General features: G+C 42.2%; 2 protein-coding genes across 6 annotated transcripts in view; both read left to right on the top strand.

Annotated features, from left to right (window-relative positions):
* The window catches only part of ABCC9 (ATP binding cassette subfamily C member 9), a 104927-nt gene extending 96086 nt beyond the window's left edge, over positions 1 to 8841 (top strand). For 2 of the 4 annotated variants that reach the window (XM_039347375.1, XM_039347377.1), the window contains 3 exons: positions 4245 to 4307; positions 5481 to 5659; positions 7999 to 8139. In XM_039347375.1, the coding sequence (XP_039203309.1) occupies positions 4245 to 4307; positions 5481 to 5618 (201 nt within the window). In that variant the 3' untranslated portion in view covers positions 5619 to 5659; positions 7999 to 8139. Of the gene's footprint in view, positions 1 to 4244; positions 4308 to 5480; positions 5660 to 7998 lie in introns of all 4 variants that reach the window. The other 2 variants (XM_039347376.1, XM_039347378.1) reach the window with 2 other exon arrangements.
* Positions 8842 to 18268: 9427 nt separating this feature from the next.
* KCNJ8 (potassium inwardly rectifying channel subfamily J member 8) lies at positions 18269 to 24967 on the top strand. 2 transcript variants are annotated; one of them, XM_039347344.1, is made up of 3 exons: positions 18269 to 18643; positions 22285 to 22707; positions 23870 to 24770. In XM_039347344.1, the coding sequence occupies exons 2-3, from the start codon at positions 22346 to 22348 to the stop codon at positions 24768 to 24770; spliced, it is 1263 nt and encodes a 420-aa protein (XP_039203278.1). In that variant the 5' UTR covers positions 18269 to 18643; positions 22285 to 22345. The 2 variants fall into 2 exon arrangements, with proteins under 2 accessions (XP_039203278.1, XP_039203279.1); XM_039347345.1 differs by lacking the exon at positions 18269 to 18643 and having other exon boundaries at positions 22346 to 22707; positions 23870 to 24967.
* Positions 24968 to 25236: the final 269 nt, after the last annotated feature.

Raw genomic sequence — 25236 nt, forward strand, 5'->3', positions numbered from 1 at the left:
TTTTTTAAAAAAAAAGGGACTCCTTTGGTAGGATACTATAAGGAACGACCAGTCTAAACCTGAGGGCGGGGTCAAATACATCATTAGTTTAGAATCTCTACATCTCTGGAAGAAACACAAATCCAACCCCTCTTGAAGTCCACCGACTCTTATCAGGTGCCAATTCACCTTGACTATCAATAAATACTATGGGTATAGGTAGCATGAAATAAACTTGTATTGCTTTTGAACTCTGTCCTGGTTCCTGACTTTTTGCATCTGACAAACAATGGTTCCAGGTCTATTTTCCTTCTTCCAACTTTAGATAGAAGGGCACTGGGGAGTTTTCCATTAGTAAGCCAAACAGAGATCAATCCGCTCAAGGGTCAATGAGATGAAGTCAATCCAAGAGTTGGGAACCAAGAATAAGTGCTCGTGATTTTAATTGCCAGTTTTGTCCATCCCATTTAAGTAACTGAAGACCTATCCATTTTAACCCCTCTTTTTATTCCTTCTATCGCATGCCAAGGTATAGCCCATAATGGTACTTTAAAATCACTTTTATAATATTTTCTCCAAATCCGAAGTAAAGAAATTCTTAAAATATGAGATTTAAAAGCCCAATCTATTTTTTTATTAAATATTAAATAGGCATGCCACCCATAAAGTAAATCCCATCCCTCTAGATAAAGATCTCATTTGTCAAATTTACCCAGTCACTGTTAAAACCACCGCATCATAATATAATTTCACCCTGGATGCATAATTTTGAACTTGGTTTTTTCCCTGCCCAAATAAATTTATTGAGACCCTTCTGCCACTCATTTACATTTTCAAAATTGGTAACATTTGAAACAAAAAAAGAAACTTGGGTAGAATATTCATTTTTATCACTGCAATTCTTCCCATGAGGGAAATTGCTTTTTCCCAATTCTTCAAGTCTTTCTGTACCCCGACCCACAACCTTTCATAATTATTTTTAAATAGTTTTGCATTAGAAACAGACAGCATCACCCCCAAATCCTTATTAACAATCTCAAAACCCGTCGAGTTAACCAAAATCTGCTTCTCCTGACTCGACAAATTTTTAGGTAAAATTTTAGTCTTAATTAATCTTAAAACCCGAGACCAAACCATAATGGTGAATCAACTGTAATAAGTTTACTACAGAATAATCAGGTTGCGACAAAGTAACAACCAAGTCATCCGCAAAAGCTCTCAAATTATATTCTTTTTTGTTAACATATTTCCTTTAATTTCCTGAGACTCTCGAATTTTAATCAATAATATTTCCAATGTTAAAACAAACAACAATGGCGATAAAGGACACCCCTGTCTAGTACCTTTCTCTATTGTGAAAACCTCCGACAAACCTCCATTAACAATAAGTTGTGCTGTTTGTTTTGATATATTACCTTAAGGGCTTGTAATATGTTTTCACCAAAATTCATTTCTTCCATTACTCTTAGCATAAAATGCCAATTCAGTTGGTCAAATGCTTTTTCAGCATCTAAAAATATGAGCCCTGCCGGAACTTGGTTGTTCTTATCTAAGTATTCTAATAAGTTAATAATTTGTCTAACATTGTTTTTCATATACCTTCCTGTTATAAACCCTGATTGATCTTTATGCACAAGATGATGCACCACCCTCATAAGCCTAGCCAAAATTTTTACAAATATCTTATAATCCACGTTTAAAAGAGATCTAGGCCTATAGTTTTTTGGTAAAGTAAGATCTTGATCCTCCTTTGGAATCAATGATATAAAAGCACTACGCCATGAAGGAGGAATCTCTAAACCCTGTAAGATACCATTAAAAAGATCATTTAATGTTTGAATCATCTCCTCCATTAAAGCTTTATAATAAACAGCTGTTAACCCATCCGTACCCGGTGCTTTCCCTAATTTCAATTGTTGAATTGCTGAGGCGATTTCCTCCTTAGTAATTAAACCATTAATTTCATATTTCTGATCCTCAGTCAGTTTAGGAAAACTTGCCTCAGCTAAATATTTATTTATATCTAACAGTTGTACATTAGTAGATTTTATAGGTTTTGATAATAATCCAAAAAAGATTTTTTAATTAATTCCTTCTGAAAAACTAGTTTACCCTTATAATTTATTTTCTCTATTATTCTCAGTCTCTGTTTCTTTCTTAATTGATAAGCCAACCATCTCCCCGGCTTATTAGCATTACAAAATGTATTTTGTTTCATAAATAATAAATTGGTTGCAGCTTGATCTGCTATCAACATATTAAATTTTGACCTTAATAACTTTACAGATTCTTTAGTACTTTCATCAGAAGGATTTAGAATCAAAGCCCTTTCTTTTAGTTTAATTTCATCTTCAAGTTCTCTACGTTTCTGAGTCTGATTTCGCTTATAAAAATTATTCATTTTTATCAAAACACCGCGCATAAATGCTTTACCTGCATCCCATACCATTGACATTGAAGTCCCCTTATACATATTCAAAGCAAAATAGTCCTTTAAACACTCCTTTAGTTTTTGAACATCCTTCTCTTGTCTAAACAAATTTTCATTAACTCTCCAGGATCTTCTTTCCTCTTTCTCTTGAATCAACTCCATCCAAACTGGACTATGATCCGTCAGTGATCTAGGAAAAATCTTTACATTCTTTACTTTATTATACAAATCCGTGGTAATTCAATTCTTGAAAAAGATTGGTGTCTGTCAGAAAAAAAAGTAAAGTCTCTCTCCTCTTGATTACGTTCCCGCCAATAGTCCCTTAATTCCCAGTCTTCTTTCATATCAAAAAAGGCTTTAGGTAGCCTTGCTTGTTTAAGAAAAGGAGAGGAACCTTTCTTATCCCTTTGTGTATCTAAGACACCATTCCAATCACCCATTAATACCACCGATCTATAATCAAGCAAAGTTATTTTTTGGTGTAACATAAAATTGTTCCTGTTGTTGATTTGGAGCATAAAGTCCAACTATAAGTACTTTCTTACCATAAATACCAAGTTCAATCATCACATATCTCCCCTGGGGATCTGATTCTACCAGACAAGCTGGCACATATATAACAACTCCCCCTTTCTTCCCAGGTGCAGATATAAAATGAGATCCCAAACGAGCATTAACTAAATATTTCTGATCTTTAAGTAGAATATGAGTTTCCTGTAAACAAATAACATCATTGGTATGTTGGATTTTTTTCCGTTTCTGAGGAGAATTCAATCCATTAACATTCCAGGTCAAAAACTTTGCCATCTCCCTTGGCACGCAGCCTGGAGAAGACACCATCAAACTCTGACAGAGCTGCGTGTGTTGCATAACTCTTGGGTCTTGCTCCTCCCACCGGCGGTGATGCTTGTATTGCTTTTGAACTCTGTCCTGGTTCCTGACTTTTTGCATCTGACAAACAATGGTTCCAGGTCTATTTTCCTTCTTCCAACTTTAGATAGAAGGGCACTGGGGAGTTTTCCATTAGTAAGCCAAACAGAGTTCAATCCGCTCAAGGGTCAATGAGATGAAGTCCTAAGATGGCCTTGCTCGGAGGCAGAATGAAGCCTTCATTTCAAGCAGAAGATGATGAGAACGAGAGCAGAGATAAATTGATGAATGTGTCATGAAGTCCACCCTGGATGCTCTTGGTCATGGTGAAACATGAGTCCTAACAAGAACTTTGATGAAAATTCATTGGTCAGTCTGGTCAACTTCTGGATATGGACTATGAGGGCAGCCCCAATTTTTCTGTTGCTGTAGACCAGGGGTATCCAAGCTTGGCAACTTTATGACCTAGATGACTGGAGAATTCTGGAAGTTGAAGTCCACAGGTCTTAAAGTTGCTAAGCTTGGACACCCCTGATGTAGACATTTTTTGTGACCCAACAGGATGAGTGTCCCAATGATGCTTATCCAAAAGGCAACTGGTCTTTCTTGGTTTTTTTTTTTCTCTTGAAAACATTTTGCTTCTCATCCAAGAAATTTCTGAAGAACTGAAGAAGATAAACATTTTCAAGGGGGAAAAAAGACCACGAAAGTTCAGTTGCCTTTTGGAAAAGCACCTGTGAGACAACCATGACCTGGGTGATTTGAGATTCTCCATAGACAACAGGATAAGTGGTTTGAGTGAGCACCTACTTGACAGATGCTCACCTCACCTTGCAGACTTCCCAAAAAAGTGGTTTGGCCTAGTCAAAAGACATTCTCAAAGCTAGAAGACGACTCCTGATAAAATTAATTTGCAAAAAATCTCAGGGATGTTCTTTGGTAACTCCCGTTTTTATTTATCCAGGAAAACATTCTACAAAAAGTTGTAATGACTGCCTTTGCAGATCGCACAGTGGTAACAATTGCTGTAAGTAGACCTTTCCTCATGGGCTTCTTTTCCTACTTCGACAGATAATAAATGTCTTCTCTAGAAGTAATTAAGGACCTCTAAAATTTAGAAATATTTGTTTACTCATGTAGGTATCTAATTATGTCTTTGTTTGGACATCATTATACAAGCTCAGTATTTTCAAATGAAGAGTCCAATGAATCAAACCCAAATCTTGGTAGCTATAGGGATGCTACCATGCACAAAAATACCATCTTGGCAGAATTATGGAAGTGGCTTGTCATTATTTGATGAATTTTGACTTCCCAGCTTAGACTAGGGCCTTTGCCTGCTTGGTCACTTAAAAACCATCCTTCTACTATACTTGGCTTTTAATTTAATAATACTCCTACATACCAGCAAAGGCTGCAGAGTAAAATGTAGCTCCTATTTGCACAAAACTAGCCTAACCTGAAGATCAGTAGAGAAAAATAAAAACATTTTCTCAGGATGGTTTGATTTTACTTTAATGAATGCCAACGGAAAAAAAGGAGAGAGGAGAAAAGAGGAGAGGAGAAGAGGGGAAGGGAGGGGAGAGGAGAGGAGTGGAGGGGAGGGGAGAGTGGGAGGGAGGGAGGAAAGGAAGGAAGGAAGGAAGGAAGGAGGGAGGGAGGAAGGAAGGAAGGAAGGAAGGAAGGAAGGAAGAAAGAAAGAAAGAAAGAAAGAAAGAAAGAAAGAAAGAAAGAAAGAAAGTGATCAAGACTTTCTTGCAGAATGTTCTCTTAGTTCTCTAGCCTACAGCCCAAGAATTTCCTGTGCTAGTGAGGTCTGATCCTGCTTCTGAGCCTAAAGAAAGTCAACTAGATAGTCCTGCTACAGCAGATCCACTACCAGGGGTCTGAAAATAGACAAACTAGAGGTCCAGCCAAACAATCTCTCTGCTCAGGCTGCTTCCCTGGTGGAGAGAACGGGATAGCTGGATGAGTAAAATGCGTGAATGGGAAAAAATGAGCAAGGAAGGGGGGAATCTGAGATAAGCTACTGGTTGACTTGCTGAGGACCACCGTAGTTCTGGCCCCTGGTTTCTGTACCCGCATCTTTACTTTCTATATGGTCCATCAGACTATTCTTTCTGTGTCCTATTTTTGGAACGTGTTCTCTTTCTGTTATTTCCTCTGCTTTTGCTTTGCTTTTCCTTGCTTTTCCTTTCAGCACCGAGTCTCCAACATCCTGGATGCCCATCTTGTCTTAGTCCTTTCGGATGGGGTGGTTGTTGAGTGTGACTCAGCTGCCAATCTGCTCCTCAAGGCGGATGGCCTCTTCACCACTTTGGTGAAGACCAACAAATAGTTGCTCTACCTCAGGATTCCTGCACGATTTCTGGCTTTCTGGTACTGATGTTTTAGTTTTTTGTTTTTTCTTCTTTCCGCTTCTTCTCTCTGTCCAACTTCCAAGAGTTTATTCTTGATCTTAGTTTGACTTGGCACTTTCTGGGCTTTTCTAACCATGCCAAGGTCAAGGATTGAAAAGGGAAGATTTGTTTCATCGCATTGGGGGGAAAAAAAACCCCTGCATGCGTGTGTTCTTGATTTACTCTTCACCAACAACCTTTTTTTTCTCCTAATTTTTATTACCGTATATGCCGGCATATTAGGCGACCCGGCGTATAAGACGACCCCCGTCTTTATCGCTGAGCCGCATTCCTAGAACATCGTCTTATACGCCGGAAACTACCAGTATTTCCGGCGTATAAGACGACTCGGCGTATAAGACGACCCCCGTCTTTGGCGCCGAGTTTAGCGCTTACGGAAGTCGTCTTCTACGCCGGCATATACGGTATTTTATTTTCATTACAATCGTAAGAAAAAAAAATTCAGATACATAAGAAGTTAAAATACAACACACAAATTCCGACATTGCTCACCCATTTCCCCCCAGACCGCATCCCCCTCTCATCTCTTCACTTCCCCCTTCCTTCTTCTTCCTCACTCTCCTCTCCTCCCTCTCTCCTCCATCTTTCTACTTACTTATCCCTCTCCTCTTCTTCTCAGTCGGATGCGGTCTGAGGGAAAATGCCCGAGCAATCCTCTATCACCAAAATTTGAACTATTGAACATACTACCCATACTCTCCCCTCCCCCCACCCCCCACCCCTTTCCCCCCCCCCAACTTCCCAGAGCTCAGTACAGGGTTACAAAAAAAAAGAAAAGAAAAAAAAAAGAAAACTAAACATAGTCAACTTAAATTTACTACTTATACAATAACCGAAATCCTAATAACCCTTAACTCTCTGCGAACTTCAATTCATAATTTAATAAAAAATCCATTATTCATAAACTAAATGAAACTTTGTTGTTCCATACTTCTTCTGAATATATTCTATCCATCTTCTCCATACAGAAACATATCTCTTTTGTGAATGGTCCTTTAAGTAAGCAGAAATTTTAGCCATTCTTCACCAACAATAAAATGAGCCGAGGTGGCGCAGCAGGTAGAGTGCAGTACTGCAGGCCACTTTAGCTGACTGTGTTCAGCAGGTCAGCGGTTCAAATCTCACCGGCTCAAGGTTGACTCAGCCTTCCATCCTTCCGGGGTAGGTAAAATGAGGACCCAGATTGTTGGGGGCAATGTAAATATATATATACATTGCTTACTGGTGTACACCGCTTAGAGAGTGCTTGCACTTAAAGTGGTATATAAGTCTCATAAATAAATAAATAAATAAATAAACAACCTTGAACAATTCTGGACCTGATCATTTCAGAAAAACAAGAGATTAAAAAAATTAAACTCTCCTTCAAGTCTAACTCTACTCCTAGTGAGGACATTGAGATTTTCTTGTTAGGTTTCTGGGCAGAAATATAGAATAGAGTAGAATTGGATAGAATACTTTAATTGAAAAATTGTGATTAGATACACAAGGAATTTACTTCCAAATCTACTCTATGCCCTGTTGATCTTTGAGTCAGATACTAGCCAAGCCCAAATCTGGTTAGCTCCCAGACAAATGAGACGGGGACGCCCCATGCTGAGGTGCCATATAATTTTTTCACCCATCCAGACTTTTATGATCAGCAACTTCTCAGCCTTGATTGTCTTCAGGTTAACATGGGATACAGAGAGTAACTTAGACTTTCGAGATTCTTTTATTACACCCAACAATAGCCAGTTTGGTGTAGTGATTAAGGTGCTGGCCTAGAAGCCAGGAGACTGTGAGTTCTAGTCCCATCTTAGGCATGAAAGCCTCTGGGTGACTTTGGACCAATCACAGGAGGTGGTGAGTTCTAGTCCTGCCTTAGCCATGAAAGGCCGTTGGATGACTCTGGGCCAGTCATTCTCAGCTTGATTCACCTCACAGGGTTGTTGTGGGGATGATGATGATGGTAATAGTAGTAGTAGTAGTAGTAATAATAATAATAATAATAGTAATAATGTTGGAAGGGACTTTGGAGGTCATCGAGTCCAACCCCCTGCTCAGGCAGGAAACCCTACACCATTTCGGACAAATGGCTGATTAATGTAATAAAGGCAGGATGGATGAATGAATGAATGAATGAATGAATGAATGAATGAACGAATGAACAAACAAACAAACAAACAAACAAACAAACCAATAAATGGAATAGCAGACTTCTAGTGGGCCTTATGATGTCTGTTTCCTGACCTGGCCTACTGAAAGGCTAAGTTAAAAAACAAATAACCCACACATATATATTTTTTTAAATTGCAGCATCGAGTCCACACCATCCTAACTGCAGACGTGGTTATTGTGATGAAACGAGGGATCATTTTGGAAAACGACACGCCTGAGAATCTGCTGGCCCAAGAAGACAGCATCTTCGCCTCTTTTGTTCGGGCTGACAATTGAAAAAGCCACAAGGTTGCATGCAGTTGGCTTTTCCAACGCTGATTTTAAAATAATAATAATAACGAAAGAAGGAAGTTCCTCCCCTCTCCCCCTTTATATATAATTTATTATCACTGGATTTTTCCATTTGTAATTTTTATAAAACCCAAGTGCATGATGTAAGTCTCAAAGCAGTAAATTATTCACCAAAGGCTAGAGAACCCCTTTTGTATGTTTCTTCAATAGATCTCATAAGACCAGGATAAGCATTTCATATTTCAAAAAAAAAAAAAAAGAGAGACTCCTTAAAAGGTTTTCCAATTTGGCAAACCAAAGAAGTTACTACTAGCAGAATTCCTAGACAAAGGGGGGAAAAAATGTCTGAGCACTTTTTTTTCCCTGGAAGAGAAAAAAAAAATAAAGGGACTGAGGCCATCCAGAAAAACCTGATTGCTAAATTGTTTTTACTGGAAGGGTTACACGAGTGCAGCTAGACTTTTCTAGGCTGAAGTCCTGTTGTCCCTGGGGACTTTAATAAATAAACATCCCAAGACTGCATCTTTATTCAAAATTAAGAGATCCCCATTTAGGTGGCACAGTGGTAAACTAATTTTTGCTGAATTTGTATCTTTTGCGCTTGGGAATGCTCTGAAGTTCCTAACTCTTAAAAGAAATGTATTAATGAACTGAATTATCGAATAAAATAGCAAACAAGGTTTAAAAAACGATCCTGTTTTTTGTCTTCTTTGGAGTCTGGCTCTGCTTATTTTATCAGCGCAGCTCAAGGAACTGATAATTGTGCTAGTTCTTCCAAAGCACTTGAAATCTTTAATTGAAATGGTTTTCATCCAATGCAGGACAACTATGGAAATAAGTTGCCAAGAATTATTTCTAATATTTTAGATTTCTCCATAGTTTAGAACAAAAAACAATCAGGAAAATACAGGTAGTGCTGAACCTCACTTAGGGACCATTCAGAATTACAACAGCACTGAAAAAAGTGACTTTTGACCAGTACTCTCCACCATCACAGCATCTCCACAGTCACTTGATCAACATTTGGGCACTTGGCAACTGGCATCTGTTTACAACAGCTGCAGTGTCCTAGGGAGATGTGGTCATCATTTGTGACCTTCCCAGCGAAGTCAATGAGCGACTGCAGTGATTCGTTTAGGATCCATGGCAAAAAAAAGATGGGGCATGACTCACTTGGCAGCTGCCTTGCTTAGCAACAGAAATTGTGGGCCCAATTGTGGTCATAGGTCAAGGACCACCTATATGCTATTAATGGAGGATGTAGCAAGAAAGATGGACAGAGGTTTCTCAACGGAAGGTGCAACCTCCCAGAGGTATCTCAGAGGCCCAGATTGTGCATAACGACAATGAATTTGAAACGTTCTCCTCTGAGTAAAGTAAATTAGAGTAAAGTTTTACTGTATATCCGCTTTTATTATCATCCGCAGCTATTATGGCAGTGTTTCTCAACCTTGACCATTTTAAGGCAGGTGGACTTCAACTCCCAGAATTCCACAGCCAGCATTGCTGGCTGTGGAATTCTGGGAGTTGAAGTCCACCTGCCTTAAAATGGTCAAGGTTGAGAAACACTGCATTATGGGAACTAGCAGTTGTATTTTCAGTTCCTTGGGGAAATGGAATTCCATTTTTTTCACTAGGGCCAAATAGTGAGTTATTTTGGATTGAACTTTGTACCACAAATCCTAAGTTTCCCCGCTCCCCCTTGGACCTGTACCACCAGTTCAGAGTCTATTCCTGTACCTTTTTCTTTAGGATGGGACATCTATGACTTTCCAGGTGTTACTGAACTACAACTCCCAAAATAACTACATAGCCTGGTCTAAGAGGCAGCAGTAGGCAACTGGACTTAGAATCATAGAATCATAAGGGTGGGAGGAACCTTGGAGGTCTTCTAGTCCAGTGGTTCTTCACCTGGGCGATATTGCCCCCCAGGGGGCGATTTTATTTTTCAGGGGGGCGAAGGAACGAAAAGGGGGCGATATGGGGGCGATGGAGCGAGAACTTTTGGGGAAACTTTTGAGAATTTTTCATACAGTGAATCGCTGTATATCTGTTGTAAAAAACATCAGATCGCTCGCTATTAATGGACTGAATTGTGTTTTCAAATGTTCCTCCAGCTAGCTTCAGTACAGAATGCCGTACATATGTAAAGACGCATCGCTTATCTTCATGCGCGTTGTGCAGCAGTCTCTACCCATACAGTGGCCCGCCATTGGCCAGAATATGGGAGATATGGGGAAAAGACTAGAAATAAATAATTTGCATCGATATGTCCTGATGACAATTTTAAAGTAAACAAAAAAAGTGTTTGCATAAATTGAAGAATTATTTTCTATGTTGCGATTGAGAGGTTATTTTGCGGGAGGGGGGCGATGACAACTTCCTCATTGGCTCAAGGGGGCGATTCGTTCAAAAAGGTTAAGAACCACTGTTCCACCACCCCGTCCAAGGCAGGAGACCTTACACCATCCTGGACAGATGGCTGGCCAATCTTTTCTTGAAGACCTCCAGCGATGGAGCACCCACAACATCTGGAGGCAAGCTGTTACACTGATTAATAGTTCTTGCCCCGGAAATTTGTCCTTAATTATAAGTTGTATTTCACTTCGATGAGTTTCCATCTGTTACTTCTTCTCCTGCCCTCAGGTGCTTTGAAGAATAAGTCAACACACTCCTCCCTGTAACTGCCCCTTCAGAACTGGAAGACAGCTGCCATGTCTCTTATCAACCCTTCTCTTTGTTAGTCTAGACCAGGAGTCTCCAAACTTGGCCCTTTTATGACTTGTGGACTTCAACTCCCAGAATTCCTCAAGTCACAAAAGGGCCAGGTTTGAAGACCCCTGGTCTAGACATACCTAGTTCCCTTAACTGTTCATTGCACGGTTTAGCCTCCGAATCCCCGATCTTCTTTGTTGCTCTTCTCTGCACACTTTCCAGCATCTTTTTTGTATCATGGCATCCAGAACTGTCTTCAACAACATCTGGAGAACCTCACAGGCACCACCCTTAGTTCACGGCCCAATTGTAGCCTTCTACAATAGAGTATCTTCCTTCTAAGCCCTCTGCTAGATGTGGCATCTGAAAAGCAACTAAATTTCATTTTTGATGCGTGCCGTTGTGCCCACAGTTAAAAAAAAATGACAATAAAGGTTATCTTATCTTAAAAGCAGGTTGGAAAAGATGGTGTTGGCTTCTAAGCCCCAGAGCCCTGCTAGATTCCCTTGAAGGGACAGCTGGACAAAGAACTGTCCTATTCTTGGGTTTCCAAAGGCTGTGATATAATCTCAAAAGCAAAAGTTTTATATGTTAAAAAAAAGCTGCTCCTTTGGGATGAAGAGAAAGCAGCCAGATTTTTGCAGTCCCCTTGAGGAAACACTAGCTTCCTATCTGAAGTTGAAAACAGGACTTGCCCAGCTCCTTCCTAAACTGTCAACAGTGAATTCCTACTAACTTTTTCCTAGCACAGTGATGGTGAACCTTTTCGAGACTGAATGCCCAAACTGCAACCTAAAACCCACTTATGTATTGTTGGGTGCCAGATGGGCGTGGCCAATTGGATGGGCGTGGCCAATTGGATGGGCGTGGCTGCAGTGGTAACGGCAGACTGGGTGGGACTAAAAAGTTCAATCAATCAATTCCAACTTTGCAAATTCTTTTTTTTTTTCCGCGAGAAGTTGAAATTGACTGATTGATTGAACCTTTTTTTTTTTTTTGCACACAGCGGCGGAGGCCTAAAGCAAAAAGGTTTTATAAAACCCAGCTGAAGGCCTAGGACTGGGGCGACGGCGCGCGTGCCCAGAGAGGGCTCTGAGTGCCGCCTCTGGCACCCGTGCCATAGGTTGGCCACCATTGTCCTAGCAGCTGGAGTTCCTTTGCTAAAATGTAGTGCTTCCCCCCCCCCCTTGTTCTCTTCAGGGCAATCAATACAGATTAGAACTTGTGACAGAATTCTTAACTCTGACAGACTGAAAACAGCTGCAGGGCTTAGTCCGAATCAATGGAAGAGCAAAACAGCAAAATCTCAAGGCAAAGTCTTGGCTGCTGTTACCAGGGTACACAGCATTGGCCAAGTGAGGCTTGGTTGAGATCCAAAACGGAAAGACTCTTCTCCTTCACTCCCTCTCTACTCCCTAAACACTAAAGATGGGGGGAATCAAAATGTGATCTTATGCAACTGGCAAAACAGAAGGCTTGGGACAATCCTGAGAAGGGATTGATAATAATAATAATAATGATGATGATAATAACAACATGTTAGAAGGGACCTTGGAGGTCATCTAATCCAGTAGTTCTCAACCTGTGGGTCGGGACCCCATTTGGGGTCGAACAACCACTTCACGGGGGTCGCCAAACGCAATCCGCCATTTTTCCCCCTTTTCCTTAGCTGTGCTACTCCCTTTTATTCTATTGGCTTTTGAAAGCCAATAGGATAGACTCTCTTGAATAGAGTCTAATTCTATTGGCTTTCAAAAGCCAATAGGAATTGTCCAGGCTGTCTCTGCCCTGCTGAGCCTGCCAAAAGTCCCATTCTGCAAACGGTGCTGCACCAGTTGACTAGTCCTCGACTTACGATTGGTTGGGGGTCGCGGCATTAAAAAGGTTGAGAACCACTGATCTAATCCAACCTTCAGTGGTGGCGAACCTATGGCACGCGTGCCAGAGGTGGCACTCAGAGCCCTCTCTGTGGGCACACGTGCCATGTCCTGGAGATGGTGAGGGACTGGCCCCTGCTGTCCTGGCCCCACCCACCCAGTCTGCCATGACCACCGCGGCCACGCCCACCCAGAACCTAGTGATAAATAAGTGGGTTTTGGGTTGCAATTTGGGCACTGGCTCTCTAAAAGGTTCGCCATCACTGCCCTATACCATTTCAGACACATGGCTATCCATTCTCTTCTTAAAAACTTCCAGTGTTGGAGCACTCACCGCTTCTGGAGGCAGGTTGTTCCACTGGTTAATTGTTCTGACTGTCAGGAAGTTTCTCCTTAGTTCTAGGTTGTTTCTCTCCTTGATCAGTTTCCATCCGTTGCTTTTTGTCCTACCTTCAGGAGCTTTGGAGAATAGCTTGACTCCCTCTTCTTTGGGGCAGCCCCTGAAATATTGGAAGACTGCTATGATGTCCCCTCTCGTCCTTCTCTTCATTAAACTAGACATACCCAATTCCAGCAACTGCTCCTTATGTGTTTTAGCCTCCAGTCCCCTAATCATCTTTGTTGCTCTTCTCTACACTCTTTCTAGATTCTCAATATCTTTTTTACATCGTGGTGACCAAAACTGGATGCAGTATTCCAAGTGTGGCCTTACCAAGGCATTGTAGAGTGGTATTAACACTTCATGTGATCTTGATTCTGTCCCTCTGTTAATGCAGCCTATCACTGTGTTGGCTTTTTGGCTGGCTCATATTTAAGTGATCGTCCACTAGGACTCCGAGATCCCTCACAGTTACTACTATTGAGCAAGGTACCCCCTATACTATACCTATGCATTTGGTTTTTCTTGCCTAAATGTAGAACCTTGCTTTTTTCACCACTGAATTTCATTTTGTTAGATAGCGCCCAGTGTTCAAGTCTGTCCAGATCCTCCTGTATCTTAAGCTTTGTATTTTGCTCCTGAATCCACTTCAATTTTCCAGAAAGCACATAGAAAATTCATGAACATTCATGCCTCCAGAAGTTGTGGGTGCTCCAACACTGGAGGTTTTCAAGAAGAGACTGGACAGCCATTTGTGTGAAAACTTATACGGTTTCCCGCTTGAGCAGGGGGTTGGACTAGATGACCTCCAAGGTCTCTTCCAATTCTGTTATTCTATTAATCCATTATGTACATTTTATTATTTAAATTCTTTCACCAAATGAACTGGGCAAACAATATTGCCCAAACTGCTTTGATTACAGACTTTTTTTTTTCTGAACATCCACATTTTTGAGTTGCCTTTACAACATTCAGAAACATGTCATTGTTGATATGTAACACCCTTGTAATATCCATGTAGATTCAAAAAGTATGAACTGGGTTTTTAGTCCCTGTATAAATCACATGAATTGCCCAAACTGAAGGGAGATGGGGGGGGGAATTCCTGATAAGTACCCGCATAGACTTTAACTCAGCAACTTAGGTAAAAACCTAAAGCTGATTCTGACAAAAATGTGACATTTATTACATTAAACTAGTAGTATTGCTCAGTCACTAAGTTGTGTACAACTCTTTGCAACCCCATGGACCTTAGCACACCAGGCCCTCCCTGTCCACTGTTTCCCAGATTTTGCCCAAATTCATGTTCATTGTGTTGACGACACTATCCAACCATCTCATCTTCTGTGTCCCCTTCTCCTTTTGCCTTCAATCTTTCCCAACATCAGGGTCCAATGACCTCCATTCCCCCCACCCCAAATGGAGGATCAGATGCATTTGGAATTTGAGAATGTGCCGTGGACATTCTCAAAAACAAAGATGTTGAGACTCTGGAAAGAGTACAGAGAAGAGCAACAAAGATGATCAGGGGACTGGAGGCTAAAGCATGTAAGGAACGGTTGCTGGAATTGGGTATGACTAGTTTAACGAAGAGAAGGACGAGGGGGGACATGACAGCAGTCTTCCAATAACTCAGGGGCTGCCCCAAAGAAGAGGGAGTCAAGCTATTCTCCAAAGCGCCTGAAGGCAGGACAAGAAGCAATGGATGGAAACTAATCAAGGAGAGAAGCAACCTAGAACTAAGGAGAAACTTCCTGACAGAACAATTAATCAGTGGAACAACCTGCCTCCAGAAGCTGTGAATACTCCAACACTGGAAGTTTTTAAGGAGACTGGACAGCCATTTGTCTGAAATGGTATAGGGTTTCCTGCCTGAGCAGAGGGTTGGACTAAATGACCTCCAAGGTCCTTTCCAATAACAACTTCTACTACTACTTCTTGTTCTTCTTCTTTTCTTTTCTTTTCCACGATGGGGTCCTGACCGTAACAAGGGCTGCCGTAACAAGGATAGGCAATCATTAAACAGCATGCTCTTCTGCTTCGTTACTTTCTCATCCTTTTCCAAGATGGCCTTGGAAACATCACGCAGGAGTTTTATCATATTTTAAGGACACTAATGAGACCTTTGGAAGGATCAAGACTTCCTGGAAGTGATGAGCAAAACGTGTATTTTGCTTTGCCATAGACCACCTTCTCATTTTAACCCAAAGGGTATTGTGAAGAAATTAAGAGGGGGGCAGAGGCAAGAGAGGTGTTTAAGATCTCCAAGGGACTCGTGTGCAAACCCCATGGATGCCACATTGCAAAATTCAGAACTAAGCGGTAGTGTCATTTGGAAGCAGAAAGTAGTATGTACACAGACCTTGTGGTTATAAGTCATGACATCTGAGCAATGTATGATCCATACGGTGATGCCTTCTTCAAGCATGGTGTAAACAAGTCATAGCTCAGTGTGAACCTCACCGCTGTAAGGGAGCCCAGGCTGAACCAAAATGTTTGTCACTGAAAACCACACAGAAAATCTTAGGGTCAAGTGGTGACAAAGATGACACAGGACTCAAGGAAAGGCTCTCTGGAGACAAGCTGAAGGATCTTGGCTTCTTCAGTGTGGAGAAAAGACTATTGAAAAAGATCATAAATGGCCACTACCTAGATTTTAGAATAACAGAGTTGGAAGGAACCTTGGAGGTCTTCTAGTCCAACCCCCAGCTTAGGCAGGAAACCTATACCATTTCAGACAAATGGTTGTCCAGTCTCTTCTCAAAAATGTATGTTTGTAATGTATGGCTGTGGGAGTTCTGCCATAAGGAAGGCTGAGCTCCAAAGAATTGATGCTTTCGAATTGTGGTGTTGGAGAAGACTCTTGAGAGACCCTTTGACTGCAAGAAGATCAAATCAGTCAGTCCTAAAGGAAACCCATCCTGGCTGTTCTTTGAAAGGACGGAGACTGAAGCTGAAGCTTAAATATTTCGGCCACCAAATGAGAAGAGGGATCTCCTTGGAAAAGACCCCAATGCTGGGAAAGATGGAAGGCAAAAGAAGAAGGAGACAGCAGAGGAGGAGATGGTTGAATGATGCCATCAATGCAATGAACATCAACTTGAGAAAACTCCAGTAGACAGTGGAGGACAGGGGGGCCTGGTGTGCTGTGATCCATGGGGTCACACAGAGTCAGAAATGACCTGAACAACAAACAGTAACCTAGATTTTATTTAAATATAAGGGAAAAAATTCTGAGAGTAAAATCTATATACCAGTGGTGTGGTTTACTTATGGAAGTTGTGAGTTTTCCATCTCAGGAAACTTTTAAGAAAAGGCTGGACCACTATTGCTCATGGATGCCTTAACCGATTTTCTTGAACACTTCAGAGGATTGGATTAGATGATCCTTGGGATCCCTTCAATTCCGTAATCCTATGGTTCATAATTGTATTCTAACCATCAGCCAGACTGATGACTGCTTGGCATATTTCTTCACAAGTTTTGGGTCAATGCAAATATTCTATCTAGATTCTCTCTCTCTCTCTTTCTGTATATCTATCTATCTATCTATCTATCTATCTATCTATGTATCTATCTCTATATTTGTTGTTGTTAATTGCGAAGTCGTGTCCGACCCATCGCAACCCCATGGACAACATTCCTCCAGGTCTTCCTGTCCTCTACCATCTTCTGGAGTCCATTTAAGTTCACACCTACTGCTTCAGTGACTCCATCCAGCCATCTCATTCTCTGTCGTCCCTATATATCTATATCTATCATCTATCTATATCTGTCTATCTATATCATTATCTATCATCTATCTATCTATCTCTATCATCTATTTATATATCTATCATCTGCCTATATCTATCTCTATCTATCTCTATCATCTATCTATATCTAATTATCTATCATCTATCTATATCGATCATCTATCTATCCATCATCTCTTTCTATCTGTCTATCTGTCTATCTATCTATCTATCTATCTATCTATCTATCTATCTATCTATCTATCTATTATCTATATCTATCATCTATCTAGCTATTTTCTTTTGCATATGGTAGATTGATACAGTGTAGATAGATAGAATGAGGATAATGGAATTAGATTTGCAGGAATGTAAATTTCCATGAAATGGAAGATGCCGGATGCCAGAATTAAAACACTCCATCCATTCCAGGCAGTGGGAAAATTTCAAAGTTTTGCTAAGTGCTGATTAGCCTGATTTCCCTTTTCCAGTGATGTCTGGCACGTATACTTCTGTCTCTGACGCATCTATTTCAGCAAAAAGAAAGGGAGAAAAAAAAAGCCTTAGATCAAAGGTAGACCAAAATATTTTGCTAACTTTCCATCTGCAATTAGTTGAGAGAGATGCATATTGTTGCTTAATTTGGAAATGTAAGTTAACTCAATCATGGTCTGTCCAGTGAACCCAATTCCACACCAGACACTGAAGTCTAAGTTAACTGTGGTGGCTACATAACATTAGAAGGGGGGGGGGGAGGACTGGCATTCATACAACTCCCTTAAGCTGTTTGGCAGTTTGTTTTTTTAAGGGTTCAGACAATATAGGGGAATTATAAACCAAGAAACCAAGATTTTAAAGGTAATATTCTTTAAAAAATAAAAAATAAAAGAGAAGTAATGAAACAGGCTGGATTACCGTAACACTAAAGACCTGCATCCCACCCCAGAATCAAATGATTTTAATGTTTAGTGTGCTGCATGAGTCCAGCCTGCTTAAAGCTTCAGACCCAGCTAAGGGTCACCAAGATAAACCAGCATCCCCTGTGCAGAAAACAACTGGAATCACCCCAGCTTTGGGCAAATCTTGGGCTGGGACAGGCCCTCCCCACGAGAATTTTTTTTTTAAAAAAACCCAATCCATTCAGAATGGAGCTTCTCGGTTCCTTACAGCCACTAATTCTTCCAACTGGCTTCAAATGAAAGTAGCTAATTTATTAAGAGTTACTTAGGGGACGAACTCTCCTCCAGTGCTTTCTGGATCTCTTTTCTTCGTCTGGGGCTCTCCTCCTCCCCAATTCCTCCTCGCCTTTTTTCGTGGCGTCAGTTGGATTTTTGGAGTCCGGCCAGTCTCCCTCCCTCCCTCTGACCATCCTCTCTCTCTCTCTCTCTCTCTCTCTCTCTCTCACACACACACACACACAGACACAAAATGCAGAAAAGTTCCCTTCGCAAGAGAGGAAGGCAGCAACTGTAGGATCCTTCGCGCCGCCGCCGCCTCGTTCTGCGCCCAGCTAGGCGTCCCAAAGCGGGACAGGAGCCGCTTCGACCCACTGCGCGTCTCCTCGACCGTTTCTCGACCTAAGGGCCACACTTTATCTCTCGGGAATAACAAGTCCGGTTGGGGACCAGGAGGTCGCCGAAAGCCCCCGTTCTCCAGCAGCTGGCTCGCCTTCCTCCCCTTGCGATCCTGTCTCCTGCCTCCCCTTGCGCATCTCAGGATCTCCCTTGCGCCCATGGCAGCTCGCATGATTTGGCCCAGCTGACTGCAGGCTCCAGCAGCGCTTCTTGGTAAGTGGCCCGTTTCCTTCTTTGGACTTCAGTGCAGAAAAGAGGAACAAAGATGGAGGCTAAACGGTGCAACGTACAGTTGCGGGAACTAGGTGTGTCTAGTCCAGGGGTAGGCAACCTTGGCTCTTTTATGACTGGTGGACTTCAACTCCCAGAGTTCCTGAGCCAGCATGGCTCAGCATGGAAATCTCTTCTTTTCCCCCTCAGCATGGCTGGCTCAGGAATTCTGGGAGTTGAAGTCCACCAGTCATAAAAGAGCCAAGGTTGCCTACCCCTGGTCTAGGAGGCTCACCATTTAGAACAGGACGACTTAGGCCAGGGGTAGGCAACCTCGCCTTTTTTATGACTGGTGGACTTCAACTCCCAGAGTTCCTGAGCCAGCATGGCTCAGCTTGGAAACTTCTCCCTTTCCCCTCAGCATGGCTGGCTTAGGAATTCTGGGAGTTGAAGTCCACACATCTTAAAGTTGCCAAGTTTGAAGACCCCTGATCTAGGCGCAGGGCTGGGGAACCATGGCCCTTTTATGACTGGTAGACTTCAACTCCCAGAATTCCTGAGCCAGCATGTCTCAGCTTGGAAACCTCTCCCTTCTCCCTCAGCATGGCTGGCTCAGGAATTCTGGGAGTTGAAGTCCACCAGTCATAAAAGAGCCAAGGTTACCTACCCCTGGGCTAGTCTAAGGCAGAGAAAGATTACAGGTGACATGACCACAGTCTTCCAGTACTTGAGGGGCTGTCACAGAGAAGAGGGCTGTGTGCGGTCAAGCTCTTCTCCAAAGCGCCTGAAGGCAGGACAAGAAGCAACGGATGGAAACTAATCAAGGAGAGAAGCAACCTAGAACTAAGGAGAAACTTCCTGACAGTGAGAACAATTAACCAGTGGAACAACCTGCCTCCAGAAGCAGTGAATGCTCCAACATTGGAGGTTTTTAAGAAGAGACTGGATAGCCATTTGTCTGAAATGGTATAGAGTTTGCTGCCTGAGCAGGGGGTTGGACTAGAAGACCTCCAAGGTCCCTTCCAACTCTGTTATTCTGTTATTTTGTTAATAGAAAAGCGCCCTCTGTCCCCAGCATCAGCAAGTTAGTAGAGCTTTGCATGCCATAGTTGCTTTTCCAGAGAGTTCTTCCCTTTACCAAAGGGGTTGGACTAGAAGACCTCCAAGGTCCTTTCCAAACCTATTATCCTATGTTCTTTAAGTTTCTCGCCCTCAGTGTCATGTTTTTGGAAGCATTGCTCAGTTGCTAAATGGTGACAAGGCAGGGCTGAAAATTCTTTTCACTGTTATGTGTGTGTGTGTGTGTATGTATATGTCTCTCTCTGTGTGTGTGTGTGTGTTCTGAAAGGATCTCTCCTTAATCTCAGATCTGGGTTTGAGCTGCTGTAATAAATTATGGAATTAAAGCGAGGCACGTGGGACGTGCTGGGAAAAAAACTCTCTTGTTCTCTTTCAGGACTATCACAGAAGCAAACCATCTCTCACCGTTCCCAAGTTCTAAGCCTAAGCCCCATCTCCGATTAAATCCTCTTTCACTCTAAGAAGTGTTTGTAGTTTTGCCAACGTGGAGTGATTTTTGTTTTTATAAAAGTTCCCTCGTGCAATAGATGTCAAATGTTTTATTAATTCTTGCATTTATTTCAAGTTTCAACGGTCGGGGCATGGATGCTTTGTATAAATAATACTAATTTGTTGTGAGATCAGCAGTGGAGGTTTTTATTTGGAAAGGGAACATTTCAAAGGTTGCAAGCAAGCTTTCAGGCCAAGCAAGACTTCTTGTCTTTCATGGGCTTGTTTCCAAATGTTTTTGGAATGGAATGGAACAGAGTAGAATAGAATAGAATGGAATGGAATGGAATAATGAAATTTAATAGAAAACACAACAGAACAGAATATGGAATTTAAGAATAGAATAGAATAGAATGGAATGGAATGGAATAGAATAGAATAGAATATGGAATTTAAGAATAGAATAGAATAGAATAGAAATATGAAATTTAATAATAGAAAATATAATAGAATATGGAATTTAAGAATAGAATATGGAATTTAAGAATAGAATAGAAGAATAGAATAGAATAGAATAGAATATGGAATTTAAGAATAGAATAGAAATATGAAATTTAATAATAGAAAATAGAATAGAATATGGAATTTAAGAATAGAATATGGAATTTAAGAATAGAATATAGAATAGAATAGAATAGAATAGAATAGAATAGAATAGAATAGAATAGAATAGAATAGAATAGAATATGGAACATACAACATGGGTAAATATACTTAGACATAAGACAGTAATGTGAGAATTAGGTGTTCAGCAGAATGATGGCATGAGGAAAAAAACTGTCCCTGAGTCTAGTTCCTTTGGCATGCAGTGCCCTATAGTGGCACCACGAGGGGAGGAATTAAGTCTAAACTGTTTAAACAGGTTTAAACTGAGTATGTTTAAACTGTTTAAAAGGAAGGAGGGAGAGATGGATTTTGGAGCTACTCAAGAAACATTAATTCAACCAAAGGGACTGTGGATGAGGGATAGATGCAATAGCGTCATATCGGCTGCCTTCAGATACTCTATCTCCTCTGCTGCCTTTTCCCCTCTTGGCTGGGTTCATGGGAGGACTAGTCAAAACAGTCAAAATGGCAACCACAACTACATGGCCAAAGCCCACCCCCTTTTTACATATAGATGGCCCCGCCCATCTCCTACAGTGACTCCTCCTACCCTCCCTCTTCCTCTCTCCCCCACCCATTTCTTTCTCCCAGGTTGCCAAGTTTTTTCTCCTCTTCTGGGCTGTCGCTTGCTTTCCCCCACTAGGGATTGTGGAGAAGCCTTCAAAAGCACTATAAGGTCTTTCCCGACTCTGCAGTTCCTCCAGACTTATTCAAGAAAAAGGAGGAGGAAGACCTGACCCCAAGAAGATTCTGATCTTTAAAAAAAGACGATTTTGTTTTTGAAAAAAAAAAAACAAGATTCGTGGGTCCTCCGTGTATAATGTAGCCAGAGGAATAGCATTGTTTTCAGCTTCATCTGACGCCATTTGAACTTTCTAGACAAATGAAAGGTTTGTTTGTCTGGTATATTAATAATAATAAAGTTGGAAAGGACCTTGGAGGTCATCTAGTCCAACCCCCTGCTCAGGCAGGAAACCCTATACCAGGGGTAGGCAACCTTGGCTCTTTTATGACTCGTGGACTTCAACTCCCAGAGTTCCTGAGCCAGCCACGCTGAGAGGAAAGGGAGATGTTTCCAAGCTGAGATGTTTCCAAGCTGAGCCATGCTGGCTCAGCAATTCTGGCTAGGGAATTCTGGGAGTTGAAGTCAACACATCTTAAAGTTGCTAAGGTTGAGAAATACTGACATAGATGTTATATATTCTCAAGCAGGAATTCCCTAAACCAGGGGTCTCCAGACTTGGCCCTTTTATGACTTGTGGACTTCAATTCCCAGAATTCCTCAGCCAACGTGCCTGGCTGAGGAATTCTGGGAGTTGAAGTCCACAAGTCATAATAGGGCCAAGTTGGAAGACCCCTGCTCTAAACTATGATCTCTTTGAAATCTATTTCTTGGCTTTGTAATATTGTTTGCAGCAGAAGAAGGGAAGAAAAAGATGACGGTGTATCTTTTTTTCCCCTCATTGCAGGATTTGAGAAAAGTAAAAGGAGTCTTTTGTATGCCATTTGCTGGGCTATGGTGGCAGGAAGATGTTGGCCAGGAAAAGCATCATCCCAGAAGAGTATGTCCTTGCCCGCATTGCAGCTGAGAATTTGGGCAAGCCCCGCATTCGAGACCGCCAGCGCAAAGCCCGTTTCATTGCCAAAAATGGCGCGTGCAACCTGGCGCACAAGAACATCCGTGAGCAGGGACGCTTCCTGCAGGACATCTTCACCACCTTGGTGGACCTGAAATGGCGCCACACTTTGGTGATCTTCACCATGTCCTTCCTCTGCAGCTGGTTATTCTTCGCCATGATGTGGTGGCTGGTGGCTTTCGCCCATGGAGACATGGACAAGCCTTGCACCAATGAAGACATCAGCAAATGGAAACCTTGTATCACCTGTGTCAGGTAAGGAGCCACGTCTTGAAGAGGAGATGTTGGATGCCATGATTGCAGACATGCCAACAAATCCAGGGCTTCATAAATGCAGGTAGTCCTCGGACGTACGATCACAACGGAGATCCCAAATTTCTGTTGCTAAGCAAGACAGTGAAATTTGTCCCAATTTGGCAGCGCAGGGGTTAGAATGCAGCATCGCAGGCAAACTCTGCCCACAATCAGGAGTTCGATCCTGACTGGCTCAAGGTTGCACAGTTAAGTGAATCACTGCAGATGTTAAGTTAGTAACACGGTTGTTAAGTGAATCTGGCTTCCCCATTGACTTTGCTTGTCAGAAGGTCGCAAAAGGGGATGACACGATCCCAGGACACTGCAACCATCATAAATATGAACCAGTTGCCAAGCATCCACATTTTGATCATGTGACCACGGGGATGCTGCAACGGTTGTAAGTTTGAGAAACGATCATAAATCACTTTTTTCAGTGCCGTTGTAACTTCTAACTAATGGTTGGAGGTCAAGGTCTACCTGTAGTTTATTTACATAATATGCTAGAGCCATGAGCCATAAACTACCAGCCCAATCTTGGCTTGATCTGATGTGTTGTGTGAACCCATGTATACTATGCAGGATAAGTGTTTTCAGTTGATTTGACCAGCCTTTGTTGTTAGTTGAGAAGTCGTGTCCGACACATCGTGACCCCATGGACAATGTTCCTCCAGGCCTTCCTGTCTTCTACCATCTTCTGGAGTCCATTTAAGCTCACTCCTACTGCTTCAGGGACTCCATCCAGCCACCTCATTCTCTATCGTCCCCTTCTTCTATTGCCCTCAATCTTTCCCAGCATTAGGCTCTTCTCCAGTGACTCCTTCCTTCTCATTAGGTGGCCAAAGTACTTGAGTTTCAACTTCAGGATCTGGCCTTCTAAAGAGCAGTCAGGGTTGATCTCCTCTAGGACTGACCGGTTTGATCGCCTTGTAGTCCAGGGGACTCGCAGGAGTCTTTTCCAGCACCAGAGTTCAAAGGCCTTAATTCTTTGGTGCTCAGCCTTTCTTACGGTCCAGCTTTCACAGCCATCCATTGCAACTTATATGCATGCTTTCAAAATGGAAAAGAACTGATTTATCGACTTTCTGAATTTTATAACTTCACTTTCCTGCCTTTCTGACAGGTCCTTCATCTCTGCTTTCCTCTTCTCCATTGAGGTCCAGGTGACCATTGGTTTCGGCGGAAGGATGATGACCGAAGAATGTCCCATCGCCATCAGTGTTTTGATCCTTCAAAACATTGTGGGCTTGATCATCAATGCAGTCATGCTAGGCTGCATCTTTATGAAAACCGCCCAAGCCCACCGGAGAGCAGAAACGTTGATTTTCAGTCGGAACGCCGTCATCGCTGTCCGTAATGGCCACCTGTGTTTTATGTTCCGCGTAGGGGACCTGCGGAAAAGCATGATCATCAGTGCCTCGGTACGAATCCAGGTTGTCAAGAAGACCACCACTCCAGAAGGAGAAGTCATCCCAATCCACCAGGTTGATGTTCCGGTAGACAATCCTCTCGAAAGCAACAATATTTTCCTGGTGGCTCCGTTGATCGTTTGCCACGTCATTGATAAGCGGAGTCCTCTTTATGACATTTCCTCCAGTGACCTGGCCAGCCAAGACCTAGAAATCATTGTCATACTTGAAGGTGTGGTGGAAACCACTGGAATCACCACCCAAGCCAGAACATCCTACATATCAGAAGAGATCTTGTGGGGTCATCGCTTTGTGCCCATCGTCACTGAAGAGGAAGGGACGTACGCTGTCGACTACTCCAAATTTGGCAACACCAGCAAAGTCGCGGCGCCCCGCTGCAGTGCCAAGGAACTGGATGAGAAGCCCTCCATTCTCATCCAGACCCTCCAGAAAAGTGAGCTGTCCCACCAAAACTCTTTGAGGAAACGTAACTCCATGAGAAGGAATAACTCAATCCGGAGGAATAACTCAATCCGGAGGAATAACTCTTCCTTCATTGTGCCTAAAGTCCAGTTCATAACGCCAGAAGGCAACCAAAACACCATGGAAACATGACAGAGCCGAGCAGCCCTACGCGGTGGTCCTGTTATAATATTAGTATTAATTTTGGTATAAACATTTAACAGCCATTAAGGCAGTGGTTCTCAACCTTTTTAATGCCGCGACCCCCAACCGGTCATAAGTCGAGTACTACTCAACTGGTGCAGCACCGTTTGCAGAATGGGACTTTTGGCGGGCTCAGCAGGGCAGAGACAGCCTGGACAATTCCTATTGGCTTTTGAAAGCCAATAGAATTAGACTCTATTGAAGAGAGTCTATTCTATTGGCTTTCAAAAGCCAATAGAATAAAAGGGAGTAGCACAGCTAAGGAAAAGGGGAAAAAATGGTGGACTGCGTTGTTTGGCGATCCCCGTGAAATGGTCATTCGACCCCAAATGGGGTCCTGAGCCACAGGTTGAGAACCACTGCATTAAGGGCTATTTATTACATGCAGACACCAGATCAAACCAGGTCGCAGTTG

Source organism: Crotalus tigris, unplaced genomic scaffold, assembly GCF_016545835.1.
Source record: "Crotalus tigris isolate CLP2741 ecotype Arizona unplaced genomic scaffold, ASM1654583v1 scf7180000018068.1947079, whole genome shotgun sequence".
Lineage (NCBI taxonomy): Eukaryota > Metazoa > Chordata > Lepidosauria > Squamata > Viperidae > Crotalus > Crotalus tigris.

Excerpts from the sequence above, each read along its gene's own strand:
- KCNJ8 (XM_039347344.1), top strand. The coding sequence starts at position 22,346 with ATGTTGGCCAGGAAAAGCATCATCCCAGAAGAGTATGTCCTTGCCCGC. Across the intron at positions 22,708-23,869 it reads CCTTGTATCACCTGTGTCAG|GTCCTTCATCTCTGCTTTCC; the intron begins GTAAGGAGCCAC and ends CCTTTCTGACAG.